Raw genomic sequence first — 13897 nt, 5'->3', positions numbered from 1 at the left:
TAGTGTTTTCTGTCTTTATTAACTTCCCAATTCCACCTCTCCTTCCAGCTAGTCCCTATTTCTCTGCTTCCTTACACTACTGAGTGCTTTCCCTATCTTAGTTACCCACTGATTCTTTTACTTAAAAGAATGTATGGTATATTTTGTAAATACTATATATTTAATGTTGAAACTGCTTCCCATAAAATCACATTGACTGAAATGGACTTTTTGACAAAAGTTCTGCATATCTGCTGCTTACCTTAGACAATTGAAAAATGCCTCCCATGGTCCACACTCTTTTCTTATTTGTTGTAGACCAGTCTTCAGGTTTTAACCTGGATTTTGAAGTTTCGGGTATCTATGGTTACGTCATGCTAGATGGTGTGCTTCCATCTCTCTGGGCTGTAACCTGCACATTCTGGATGAAATCCAATGACACCAATAATTATGGAACACCGATCTCCTATGCACTTGAGAATGGCAGTGACAATACCTTCCTCCTGACCGATTATAATGGGTAAGCAGAAATGTCAGGAAAGCCATACTCTAGATCTTATCCTGAGACCAAGTTAGAGCTGACACTGGGGTTGAGGGATAGAGGAGCAAGGGGGTCAGGTGCTCCATGAGGACAGCAGAATGACAATGGTCAAACAGAGCATCTGGACACGTTCTGTAAGAAAGCAAAGTTTCAATGATAGCACCTTATGCACGGATTATGTTTTGCTATTTGCTAAGTGTTACTTCATTTGATCTTTGCAGTGGCCTGAGGAACTCATTTTCTAGGTAGCAAAGCAAAATTTCGGAGAGACTCAGTGATTTGCCCCAAATCTCACACTCTGGGAGTGGTAGAGCTAAGTCGCAGACTCTGACTATTAAGACTGACACTTTCTTTTATATATCAGAGCCTGCAGGGGTTCAAGGATTTCAGTGACATTATTGACCCATGGGAAAGACATATGTTAAATATGAACCCATCTGTAGACTCAGGTATAAGAGCTGATGTTTATTTCTGTTTGGATCAATTAATTCACCTGCAGGGCCCCATCTCTCTGGGCTGTCAGAAAGGTCAATCTCAGTTGTTACCCTCCTTCCTTCTCTACTGAGTGCTTTTCCTATCTTAGGTCCTCACAGCTTGTTGGAAACCCACAGAGTCTTGCTAAAGAGCCACAGACTAGCCAGGACTTCCTGGCCCTCAGTCCACACTGCTTATCACTAGGCTGTGAACTGCCTCAGCCTCCGTGGGCCCTTCAAAATCACAACTCTTTGCCACATGAAATCCTGACCTTCAGTCGAGACAGATTCTGTGGTGCCTTTTCATCTCAGATCTACCCAAATTTCTCTCCTGTTGCTACGGATTAGGGTACAGGCCCCACTGAGCTCTCTTGCCTCTCCTCAGTCCATGGGACTCTCACTATTCTGATGGAACTCTCCCCAACCTCAAACTCTATCCTTAGTGGACCTGAGCTTTCCAAAACAAAACCCAAGAAATTTGCACAAACCTCCCCTGAGGCAAAATACATATAAAGAGAGGGCTTGTTACCCACTTGAATAGGGAAGGAAAATGGGAAAACACAAAGGGGAAATAATTAGTATTATAAAAAGACCGTATTTTCCAAAACATTTATGAATATAAGGACTAAGAAGATATGGAGAGAGGTATTCAATGAATTCTTATCTTCCTTATCAATTTTCCGTATTTTTTCCTTTTTCTCCAATTGCTTTTGAAGATATTTCATTTCAAACTGCTTATATCTTTGACATTCCCCAAAGTGACATGGTTGTTGGAACCCTCTTTTTGTTGGTCATCTTTGTTTAGTTCCAATTATGTTTGCCTTTGGATTAACATATTTCATCTGCCATGTGACTGCTTTGGCAACTCAGAGACAGAACTCACTTTCTGTGAGACCTCTGAAGTTTGTTCCTGGTCTTAGGAAAACATCCATTCCGAAGGAAAGAAACCAGTCTGATGTTTGTACAATTCTCATCCCTTCCATTCTTGATTCACTGTCTCTGGAATAGACAGTTGGTAAATGATCTCAACTTGGATCAACTTCTCTCATTATCCTAAGACATTTTCCTACCCCTTCATGTCTAAGAAGCATTAACTAATTTTCAGTGAACCCCAATAAAGTATAATTTATAAGTCAGCTCTACCTCTATGAACTATGACCAAATGGAGAAAAAAAAAGTAATGATTTTCCTCAAAACGCTTTCTATACAAAAAAAAAAAAAAAAAAAAAAGGAAAAAGAAAGAAAAGAAAAAGAAGGAAGAGAAGAAAAATAGTAATGTGCCCCATAGATGAGAGTATGACATATGACTGATGACTCTGTTACCTGGAATCTTTTCACAGCTGGGTTCTTTATGTGAATGGCAAGGAAAAGATAACAGACTGTCCCTCCGTGAATGATGACCGTTGGCACCACATTGCCATCACTTGGAGGAGTTCTGATGGAGCCTGGAAGGTCTATATTGATGGGAAACTATCTGATGGTGGTGTGGGCCTCTCTGTTGGTTCACCCATACCTGGTATGTCTTAGCTAAAGGAATATAATTCTGTTAGATGCCAGGCATGGAAGCACTTAGATGAACATCACATTGGCTAGCTTTTTTGTCCTTGCTTCTGCACAAAGGTCAACAGTTATCTCTCCCATTTTCTACTCCCTGATTACCCAGACTTTGAATTATTAGAAGCTTTTCCTAGGTGAGCTGTGTGACTCCGTGTAAGAAACGCATTTGGGGACTCATGGTAAGACTAGCAAGACACAGGCTGAGCTAACCATGGAAGGTTACTAAACTGTCTTCCAAGGAGGAGAGGAATTGCTGGTATGTTTTGGTTGCTTGTTTTGTTTTGTGATAATGTATATAGGATACAGGTATATCCAATGTGGAGGCTGGAGCAGTGCTAATACTGTCTGTCTTTTATGCCCTTTTCAAATAGAACTCAGACTGTCTTATAAAAAGTATTCAGGGAATTTTTGTTTGAAAGAATGCAGAAGTACTAGGTGATACAGGATTCTCAGTATCACAAATGAAAATCCACCTGCTCTGTTTAGATCCTTCTATGACATACATGATAGGAAGCAGAAAGGTTGGAGGTTCCTCGTAGTAAATAAGGAAACATTAAAGATGTTTCAACAGGAAGTGACATTAGGTAAAGTGGGGCAGTGTTTCCTTTTCTTTTAAGTATTCTTGCTTTCAGCTATCTCTGGATAGTGGGATTGCAGGTGGATTTTATTTTCTTCTTTATTCTTTTCCCATATTTCATAATGACCATGTATTTCCTTTATGGTTAAAAAACTAGCATTTCTATGTTTAAGAAAAATAAATAAACCCTGATAGAAGAGTGAAAGTAGGTTAAAGGGATCAGAAAAAAAATCACGGAGACTGTAATAGTAGCCACCCAAGGAGGTGGTTGTCTGACCACGGCAGGTGAGGATGAGTTGGAGTGCATAAGTGTTACAGAGCCCCAACTGACAGATCTTAGTGAGTGGCTGGCTTCAGGGGGTACTGGGTCCATTGAAGAGTCTGTTAGCTGAGAGAGGAATTCTAGGAAAAAGGACAATTATCAGAGCAGGGCTAGGGGTGAATGAAGAATTTCTATTGGATTTTAGACATACTGAGTTTGAATTCTAATCACAGGAATACATGCAACTAAAAACATAGGTTGATACCACTTGATAACAAATTGACAGAGTTGTTTTTAGTGATAGGATGTGATTGGCAAGGATTCAGTATAGAAGACACTTTAGAGTGCTGGAATGAAAAATGATACAACCTTTCTGGGAAGCAATTTAGAAACTTTTGTCGAGAACCTTTAGAAACCCTTGGCATGCAAACAAGGAATCAGGTTAAAGGAAATAATCAGTGGTCTGAATAAATACTCATGTATCAATATATTTATCTCAGTGATACTTTTGTATCACTTGGAAACAATTCCAGTATCCAATAAGAAATGGTTGTTTAATTAACTAATTAACTAATTAGACAAAGTATGTATTATAATGTATTCATCTATAAAATAGCTATTAACTTATTTCATGAGTTTTAATGAAATGTCAATGTCCAAGAAGAAAAGCCAGATTCAAACATGATCTATAGTATGATCCTATGTTGTATGTTTTGAAACCTCTCACACACATACACATATGCTGAGAAAAGTAATAAAAATAAAACCTAGGAGGAAATATACAAAGCCATTAAGTGATTTTTTTTTTCTGGATAAGAAGAATTCCTTATGCTTTATATTTTCAAATTTCCTTCTGTGCATGTTATCAATTTTTAATGATTAATAAGAAAAGGACATAGTCTGGGAGATCACAAAAAGGGGTTCTACATATATCGATTTGCAGGACTGAGATCAGATGGAGAGATTGTTGAAGGAAGAAGAGCAGAGGCCATAAGTAGAAGCCTGAGTGCATCAGCGTCTTAACAGGCAGGCAAAGAAGAGAGAGAGAATGAGCACAAAGATTCGAGGAGAACCAGGAAAGGATGACTTCATGAAAAGAAAGTGAAATCAGCCCAGGCCCTGGCAGGAAACCAGGGGCACCTCCAAGGAGGAGAACTAAAGACAGTTTAAGGAAGGGTGGATTTTCAAAGGTGTGGGCAGAATTAAAAGAACCAAAATAATGACAGTAAAACACACCCATGACTAGCGACAGTGGAATGGCCCAAGAGATGGGCCCAAAGTGACAAGGAGTGGGAGTTGTTGCCAGCATTTAGGCAAACCTAAACCTTGCCTGGGAGGAAGGTACCCAGGAAACTAAACTTCTCTTTCATATGACTTTCTTATCTCGGGTTGGTCCTTCCATTGGGCAGGTATAAACAGAAGCCAGAGGAACAAGGCAGCCAGATGGTGTGAACCTTTGTGGGCACAAAGCAGAGTTGAGGAGGGTGGCAGGTATCTCTGGAGGGGCAAACACAGACCGTCCAGTACATCCAGGAAGGACAGTTAAATAGAATGAAATGGCCGGTAGGAACCGATGATAAAAAGAAATCAGCGGAGGTGACTATGAAGCGTTCCCATTGAATTTGCCGCTGGCAAATTTAGAAGTTACCTTAGAGCTGGTGATAGAAATTTAAGCATTCCAGGATTAAGAAGAAAATGAAGAGCAGTTCCTGGTAACTTGTCATGGAAGGTGACTTCCTGCAAGGACGGAGGCAAAACAGAACTCACCTGTTTGGTTGACATAAAATATTACATGCACATATGTATGTATATGTGCAGTTTTTATAGTTAAATGTTTGTAAATCTAATATAATATTCTAAACCTTCTGTGGCTATTTTTTAAGTTGCTCTAGATAAAATATTGAAATTGGCCTTATAGGTAAAATGTGTAGGTAATTTGGTTGTTCAACAATTTTCCCCAATACCTTTCTATTGGCAGTGATTTCAGTAAGTTAGCATTTTTGGAATAACAGACATGAAGTCAGTCTTCCTCCTTATTTCTCTCCTGTCTTTAGGTGGTGGTGCCTTAGTTGTTGGGCAAGAACAAGACCAAAAAGGAGAAGGATTCAACCCAGCTGAGTCTTTTGTGGGCTCCATAAGTCAGCTGAACCTCTGGGACTATGTCCTGTCTCCACAGCAGGTCAATTCCATTTTCAGTGTATGACAGTAATGAGCTGCAAAGGTACAAACCTAGTGAAAATGTGAACAGACTAATGATGCCATATCTTACTGCAGCCTCTGGGTTTTCACACTTGACCACCGATATCATTTGATGCTACAGTCATAGACTAAGCTAGGTGGAGGTTGACTAAGCTAGGCAGAGGTTATCAGCAGTCATTTTCAGTGAATCCCCTTTTCAGTTTCTTGGTGATGTATTTAAATCTCATTAGACAAGATAATTTTAAGATACTTTGTAATTTCAGAGCTTGAGAGAATCAGAATACCGGTTCACATCCCTCGGACTAAAGATGCAGAAATTGAGGGCTGGCCATAAAACCATGCTTAGAGAGTAACAGAGGAGCCTGTGGTAAAGCCAGTCTGGAGTCTGACAGCCTGGGTTCAAATCCCAGTTCTACCACAGCCTTGTTGTGCTGGTTTTGAACATGTTAACTCCATCTCTCAAAGCTTCAGTTTTCTTATCTTTGAAAGATGGACAGATAGCGTAGTAGAGTTTCAGCAGATCACACACAACACGACAGGTATAGTCATGGTCTTGTTTGCTACATAACGAGGGCTTCCAGATGTCTACCCTTATTATTATAGTGGCAGAACTTGTCTAGGCCTCAGTTACCCACCTCTGGATCAGAGGCAGAAGACAGGAGAATGTGGTGTGGGGAACCTCTACAACACCTGAATAAACTGCAGAACTTGAGACAAGAAATTCTAGGTGGAGAATTCCAGACTATCTGGCAACTGGCATATGGGAGAAGGGAGGATGGGCATGGAGGAGAGAGAGGGAGGGAAGAGACTTCTCTGTTACCCCAAAATCATACTGTACAAAAGCCTCCTTCCCTTCCCCAGCCTCCCCCCAGATCTGTGGATGTTTTCAAGACTACTCAATTAAGATTTAATAACTCTGTCATACTGAAACAGATAAGGTTTATCTAAAGACGCATGTTTAAACTTCCAGGTGAAGTCACTGGCTACGTCATGTCCAGAGGAACTCAAAAAAGGAAATGTGTTGGCCTGGCCTGATTTCCTGTCTGGAATTGTGGGAAAAGTGAAGATCAATTACAAGAGCATATTCTGTTCTGGTTAGAATGTTCTCCTTCTTATTAACTGCCATCTCTTGACTATTCCCAGGATTTTCCTGCAAAAGGAGATGACTCCAAAATGCACTGTTGGTCAAGTAACGTGTGCCTTTCAGTCTGTTGTTTAGCTAGTAATTCACCCTTATTCTACCTTTATCCAAAGGATTTATTTTTTTAATACTTAAACACGTGCTATATTGGAGAGTACAGAGTTCACTGTGGAGAAAACTTGGACGATGGTAAAATAAGATTAGGAAAATAGGGTTAGAGGAAGGATATGGTTAATTTTTCAAATGCCACCAAAGCCCTGTCCTGTGCGAGATGGGCACTTGTAACTTCCTAGCAGCCGTCTAGGGACAGATGGCACAGAGAGAAAAGCAGTGGGCATGACAGCCCACACACTGCCTAATCCAGCTCTGAATGGTCATAAAACTCAATGTATATGAAGAGGTTTCTAAATCTGTCCTGGAATTCAGGGGTTTTGATAACTTACAAGTACATTTCATTAATATTTCTAAAATACCACTTTTTCCTTAAAAAAATTCAGCTGACTTTTGTGGCAAGAGGAAAAGTGGTGGCCTCAAATAGGGTTTGTTTTTTTTAGTCATTTTGCTTGCCAGTAATCTGGTCACATGTCACCTTGTAGCATGTGTGGCTTAGTAGCAGTAGCATGGCTCTCAGAGGCTGGCACAAAACGTGATTTGAGATGCTTGACCTGGCGACGCTGCCACGAGGGTGCTGACAAGCCGTGTGCCTGTGCTCTCTGCCCGCAGATTGTCCACCTTTAGAAGGATCAGTACCTCATCTGCGAACCGCATCAGCCGACTTAAAGCCAGGCTCCAAAGTCAGTGTGTTCTGCGATCCAGGCTTCCAGATGGTTGGGAACCCTGTGCAGTACTGTCTGAATCAAGGACAGTGGACACAACCACTCCCCCACTGTGAACGTGAGCTGCCTTTGTGGACGGCCTTTCAGTAGTCCCTGACTGATGTTGGAGCACAGGGACACTTTTCAGGAATGCTAGATAAAACCTAAATACACCACAGTCGTAAACACAGTAGATATTCATGGAATAGTTCACTCTCCTTGAGGGAGATGGGCGATGAAGGGACCAGCCCTGTGGCTGCCCCCTGGACGGGATAGGGAATGGGATGGGAAGGGAAGTCAGAGCTGGGAGCTGGAGCCCTAACGGAGGTGGGTTACAGCTGGGTGGGAAACGGGAAAAGATCTCTTGAGTTGGATGCGTGCAGTCATTTATTTACTCAGGGATTTTTAAACCACGCACTATGTGCTAGACAAGGATCCGTGTCCTAGCGATGCAACAGCTGGGAGAAAGTCTCTTTTATGGAGTTTGCACTGAAATGGGAGAGACAGGAAATAACAAGTAAATATGGTTTATTTATAGTGAAGAAGAACAAGGGCCGGAAGTAAGGGCTTTGGAGAAAAATAAAGCAAAGTAGGGAAATACGAAGTGAGGGTTGAGGGGAAGCCAACTGCCTCATCAGTGGAGCAATCAGCCAAGTTCCTCCATAGCACCTGTCCCCGCCGACGCGTGTGTTTCCTGTGGCTTGTTTATCTACTCCCATTGGAGGGTAGGCTCCACGGGCAGGGGCTCGTCTCCGTGACTCATCGCTGTAACTTCAGCACCTGTGACAGTATCTAGTGGGACCTTCATAAATGTTTTGTTTTCATTAATGAGGGGCAGGCCCGCTCTGAGCCAGAAGGTCTGCTGGATGCCGAGGGCACAAGTTTGGCTACAGCCTGGGCCCCCCTCTCCCCCCCTACCTCTTCCCACCCCCAGGGCTCTGCATCTGTGTTTATGCACAATGAGAAAGTCTCGCTTAACTGAACCGCTAGCTTAATACAGACAAAATGTGCGTCTAGCATTTCGGTCCTCATGTAGTTGTGCTCTTCACGGCCCCCTTACAGGCATCCGCTGTGGGGTGCCACCCCCTCTGGAGAATGGCTTTTATTCAGCTGAGGATTTCCACGCTGGCAGCACAGTGACCTACCAGTGCAACAATGGCTACTATTTGCTGGGCGACTCGAGGATGTTCTGTACAGATAACGGAAGCTGGAATGGCATTGCACCATCGTGCCTTGGTGAGATGAATCTTGGCAATACCATCTGGGTTCATTCTAGCTCCCTGGGAGACAGTCTTCCCGAATTCCTGAGGCTTTCTTGTGACATTCCTTTGTTAACGTCATCTCATCCCAGTAAGCCCTGGGCAAGCCACAGTGACAAAGCAGCTGTCCCCAGACGTGCCAGAAATATTTGGAATTGCTACCAGGCTCGATATTGAGACTGTTTCCATCTATCTCTGTTCTTGTACTTACCACCTCTAACGTGGGGGAATAATAGCTTTTATTGTGTGTCTGCAATGTGATCATGACTACTATATTTAGTATATTTTCACTCTATAAAAGTATCTATAGTGTTATGCATTAAGCAATATGTAATGACTTACAAGTAAAAAAAAGAGTATTTGATGGGGTGCCTGGGTGGCTCAGTGGGTTAAAGCCTCTGCCTTCGGCTCAGGTCATGATCCCAGGGTCCTGGGATCCAGCCCCGCATCGGGCTCTCTGCTCAGCAGGGAGCCTGCTTCCCCCTCTCTCTCTGCCTCTCTCTCTGCCTGCCTCTCTGCTTACTTGTGATCGCTGTCTGTCAAATAAACAAATGAATCTTTAAAAAAAAAAAAGAGTATTTGATATATAAGAAAAAAAATCAATCAACTTCACTACCTGTAAGCTATCTTCATTTTAGACGTTGATGAATGCGCAGTTGGGTCAGATTGTAGTGAGTATGCTTCCTGCCTGAATACAAATGGATCCTACATTTGCTCATGTATCCCACCCCACACAGGAGATGGTAAAAACTGTGCAGGTAACTAGTATGTGTATAATTGGGAAGCTTATTAATTTTTTTTATTTAAGTATATATTTCAAATGTATGTTACTTAAAAATACAACAGTATTTTCAAGTCCAAAGGACAGGTGGAAAAGAGAAAAACTATCTTAAAAAAAAAAAAAAGACAAATAACCACTAAAGGAGCTTTAAATGAGCCTTCTGCCTCTCCCAACTTCCCAATCTCTGGAAAATAAAACAGAGAGCCAACCATACCACCAGAATGTTGAAGCAACATCTGCATAGTACAGGGGTAACAGAGGGAATTTAGAAATATCATCACTGGCCTCTGTGGCCACAGTCAGAGCAAAGAAGACAACTTCACCATCAGTATGTTTCCCCTGCCTCAGCCACACAGAATTATGTTATTGAAAAAAATTGACATGTTCCATTATCACATCTTTAGATTTTATCATAACTTTGGTAATACAGGCCCAACTCCCAGAAAATAGAAAGTAAAGAGAAAGTCTCAAAATCAAGTCTTATAATGGCATTTACTCTTTGAGAGAATTCATTTAAAGTTCTCAACTTACGGGGCACCTGGGTGGCACAGTCCGTTAAACATCCAACTCTTAATTTTAGTTCAAGTGATGATCTTAGGGTTGCAGTGTCAATACCCCCATCAGACTCCACACTCAGCACGAAGCGTGCTGGAGATTTTCTCTCTTTCTCTCTCCTTCTGCACCTCCCCCAACTTGTGCATGTTCTCTCTCTCTCTCTGAAATAAATAAATACCTTTTTTTTTTTTTTAAAGTTAAAGTCTTTGACTTCTGGGGTGCCTGGGTGGCTCAGTACATTAAATATCTGGCTCTTGATTTTTGGCTCAGGTCATGATCTCAGGGTCCTGAGACTGAGCCCAGCATCAGGCTCCGTGCTGGGTGTGGAGCCTGCTTAAGATTCTCCCTCTGCCCCTCCCCCCATCAAAGAAAAAAATTAAAAAATTAAAAATAAATACAAATAAAGTCCTTGACTTCCACCACTAGAATGACCTTCAGAAAGATTGAATCAACATATCTTCCCTTTTTGATGATTCAAGTATTATATTTACTCCTATCCAAGTCTAGTTGTAAATATCCCTTTAACTTACTTCTCTTCCTAGAAATGGTGACCAACCCCAATTCATACATAGAAAGGATTTCTGATCCATAGTCTGTTTGGAAAGGGAGGCTGGGGATTTTTCTCACATCTGCCTAGGGGACGGCCTTTGGCTCAATTTGATAGAAAGCCAGTGTCTTTTAAAAAGGTAGGCATGAAGTCAGGGGAGGTAGGAGCTGTTAAAGTTCTAATAAACTCCTGGTACCACACTACTTCCCAATAAGCAACTCCCTTTTAGCCAGATAAATTTTGTATATTTTTGTTAGTCACTGTGTTTCAAAATATTATCGTTTAAATGCCTATTAAATGTATGTTCTCGTCTAATGTCCAGTGTACCCCAGCCCTTTCCATATCTCCCTTCAAAAGCTTCCCCCACGCCCCCAAGATTTAACTGGTACTTTGACTGTAGTGAAATTTTTTTGTCATGAGACCCTGCGTGGTTGTGTGAACACCACTCATTGTCCCACACAAACTTTTTCTCTCTTTCAAGAACCTATAAAATGTAAGGCTCCGGGAAATCCAGAAAATGGCCACTCTTCTGGTGAGGTTTATACACTGGGTGCCCAAGTCACATTCTCGTGTGAGGAAGGATACCAGCTGTTGGGAGTAACCAAAATCACATGTTTGGAATCTGGAGAATGGAGTCATCTGTTACCGTATTGCGAAGGTATTGTATCATAAATTCCCCCAGGTTCATGGTGTTTGGCAATACTAGAAATTTAAGGTATAGACGTGTCATGTGTTAGGTTGAATCAATATTCTTTGTATTTAAAACCCAACTGTTGGGTTCATCTTTTTAAACGTGACAAGAGAACTTAGAGCTGCCCTTGAGCTTTTAGAGATTTTTATATACACTGACAAAAAAAGCAACACTTCCTTTGTTTTTGCACCTTCTAGCTGTTTACTGTGGTGTACCTGCTATTCCAGAAAATGGTGGCATTGATGGGTCAGCATTTACCTATGGCAGTAAAATAACATATAGGTAAGTGTGTAAGATTAACACTACATTGTAGAAATTGTTAGTGACATGCTGTCTGTGACCTAAAACTGAAAGAAAGGTAGAAGAATCCTAGAGGATGTTTTTTAATTAATATGGAATTAATTGGATTACGTGTAGTGCAAAGGAATCAAGTTCAGTAACCTAATGGTAGCATTCCTATCTAGAATCCTTAAATCCCTTGACAAGTAACTTATCATTGTGACCAGCATCCTTGAGGACCGGTGCCATGGAGGAAGGCCCTGCAAGCTAAGGAATGTTCTTGATTATAAGCTGGAGCTTTGGCTCAGGCACTCATACTAAACCAGACCATTCTCAAACTAGGAATTTTCTGTTTGCACCTACTAATCCATGACGTAAACTGGGGACAAGCCAAACTCTTCATTTTTCTACTTGTCACTCAGCAAGGTTCCCTATGGGGGAGATGTACAGTATTCAACCTTGGAAATAATTTTAAAGCATTATTTTAGTAGAAAAGAAAGAAGTCTTCCAATAAATTGTAAAGTATAAATTCTCAATATTTTTAAAGGTTTTGGTACTGATAAAATTATGCAAAATAAAGCAAATTGTATTCTGTAATCTCCATTTATCCTTTTTAGGTGTAATAAAGGATATATGCTGAATGGTGATAAAGAATCATCTTGTCTTGCTAGCGGTTCTTGGAGTCATTCTCTTCCTGTGTGTGAACTGGTCAAGTGTTCTAGCCCTGAAAGCATAAATAATGGGAAATATATTTTGAGTGGGCTTACCTACCTTTCTACTGCATCATATTCATGTGAGAGCGGATATAGGTAAAGTCCGTAGACACCACAAGCTTCCTAAAATACCCCGTTACCCATTATTTACTCCATAGGTTTCATTTGTATATAACTAGCTGACTTTAGACCAAGTTTCTAAATGTAAAAGATAGTCTCAGATTTGCATGCTTTGTGAGGACTGGCTTATATGCTGGGAATACCTAGGGAAACAGTCTACCTAACTTTGACTCTGGGAGCTCTAGTTGAGTCACTATAAACATTCAGTCATTAAACATGAAAGCAAAAAAGTGTTTCGGAGGCATAGCATAGTATCTGGACTTTTTTTTTTTTTTTTTGGAACATAACTTACCACACTTATACTGAACATTGCATGTGATGTTACAAAAAGCAGGTCGCAATCCTGAGTTCTTAATACTGTAACAGGTTGATTCGATCAGTGTTATGCATGGGGGTGTATGTGTATGTTCCAACAGAAGGGACAGTAGGGCAAGGCTGCAGTCAGAAATTTGGCCAGCGGGATCTGAAGTGAAACAGATCCAGTGAGTAGAAAGTCAGGTGACACACACAGATTCAGGTAGGCAAACAAAGGTGGATAAGTGACGCCATTGGGATGTGAGGTTTGCGAAATCAAAGGAAGACCAGAGGTCAGAGTCAGGAGCAGCAGTGCACATACCCAGACTCAGGACAAGGACAGTGCCCTTTGACTTCAGTTACCCTGACTTCCTGGGTGTCTGTCTCTATTATAGCTGGATCCCAACCAGCCTATTAACCCCTTCTCATCCACTAATCCCTTGGCGAGGTCTGAGGGCCCTACTCCAGCACCAGGGAGCCCCTTTTATTTTGCAGCAGTTGTGATGTTGTTTTAGCCCATTCCATGACAGAAGCACTCTGGCTTCCCTTCTTTGTATATAATCGTCTCCACGGCAGTGAATAATAGCCATTCTTTCCCAGCTTACAGGGCCCTTCAGTCCTTGAATGCTCGGCCTCAGGCAGCTGGGACAGAGCGCCACCTACCTGCCATCTCATTGTCTGTGGAGAGCCGCCGGCCATCAAAGACGCTGTCATCACAGGGAGGAACTTCACTTTTGGAAACACTGTCACTTACACCTGCAAAGAAGGGTGAGTGGTCCTGGGTGGGAAGGAAGCATTGGGAACCTCAAGGGAGGGGATGCTCCCCCCCCCCACCACGGAGATGGGCTCCAGTAAACACTAAAATTACATTTCCTGGACACCAAAACCGGAGAGAACTTTATGCTCTTGTTTCCTGACAGCAGAGAGCAAGCATATTCTCCTGTGGAAACAGTGTGTTTCTGGAATTAGAGTAATTTGTCAAATTAGGCCTCCAATAGCAGACACTGGGCAATGCAGTGGAAAATAGCTTTATACTTAGAGATGCAAAAAGCACATTTACATAGGCATCTGTGGGGGCGCCTGGGTGGTCTGGTCAGTTGAATAGACATTGGTG

At 41.7% G+C, this 13897-nt stretch overlaps 1 protein-coding gene across 1 annotated transcript in view; it reads left to right on the top strand.

Annotated features, from left to right (window-relative positions):
- Positions 1 to 13897, top strand: part of LOC111145837 (sushi, von Willebrand factor type A, EGF and pentraxin domain containing 1) — a 209004-nt gene that overhangs the window by 131003 nt on the left and 64104 nt on the right. The window contains exons 27-37 of the mRNA XM_022501101.1: positions 298 to 499; positions 2334 to 2509; positions 5444 to 5568; positions 6559 to 6682; positions 7453 to 7623; positions 8607 to 8780; positions 9442 to 9561; positions 11168 to 11344; positions 11575 to 11659; positions 12274 to 12465; positions 13384 to 13551. Of these exons, the coding sequence (XP_022356809.1) occupies positions 298 to 499; positions 2334 to 2509; positions 5444 to 5568; positions 6559 to 6682; positions 7453 to 7623; positions 8607 to 8780; positions 9442 to 9561; positions 11168 to 11344; positions 11575 to 11659; positions 12274 to 12465; positions 13384 to 13551 (1714 nt within the window). The remainder of the gene's footprint in view (positions 1 to 297; positions 500 to 2333; positions 2510 to 5443; positions 5569 to 6558; positions 6683 to 7452; positions 7624 to 8606; positions 8781 to 9441; positions 9562 to 11167; positions 11345 to 11574; positions 11660 to 12273; positions 12466 to 13383; positions 13552 to 13897) is intronic.

This window comes from Enhydra lutris, unplaced genomic scaffold (genome assembly GCF_002288905.1).
Source record: "Enhydra lutris kenyoni isolate GAN:26980312 unplaced genomic scaffold, ASM228890v2 scaffoldscaffold13, whole genome shotgun sequence".
Lineage (NCBI taxonomy): Eukaryota > Metazoa > Chordata > Mammalia > Carnivora > Mustelidae > Enhydra > Enhydra lutris.
Note: the sequence above shows the minus strand (reverse complement) of the source record. Positions and strands in the feature narration are given on the sequence as shown.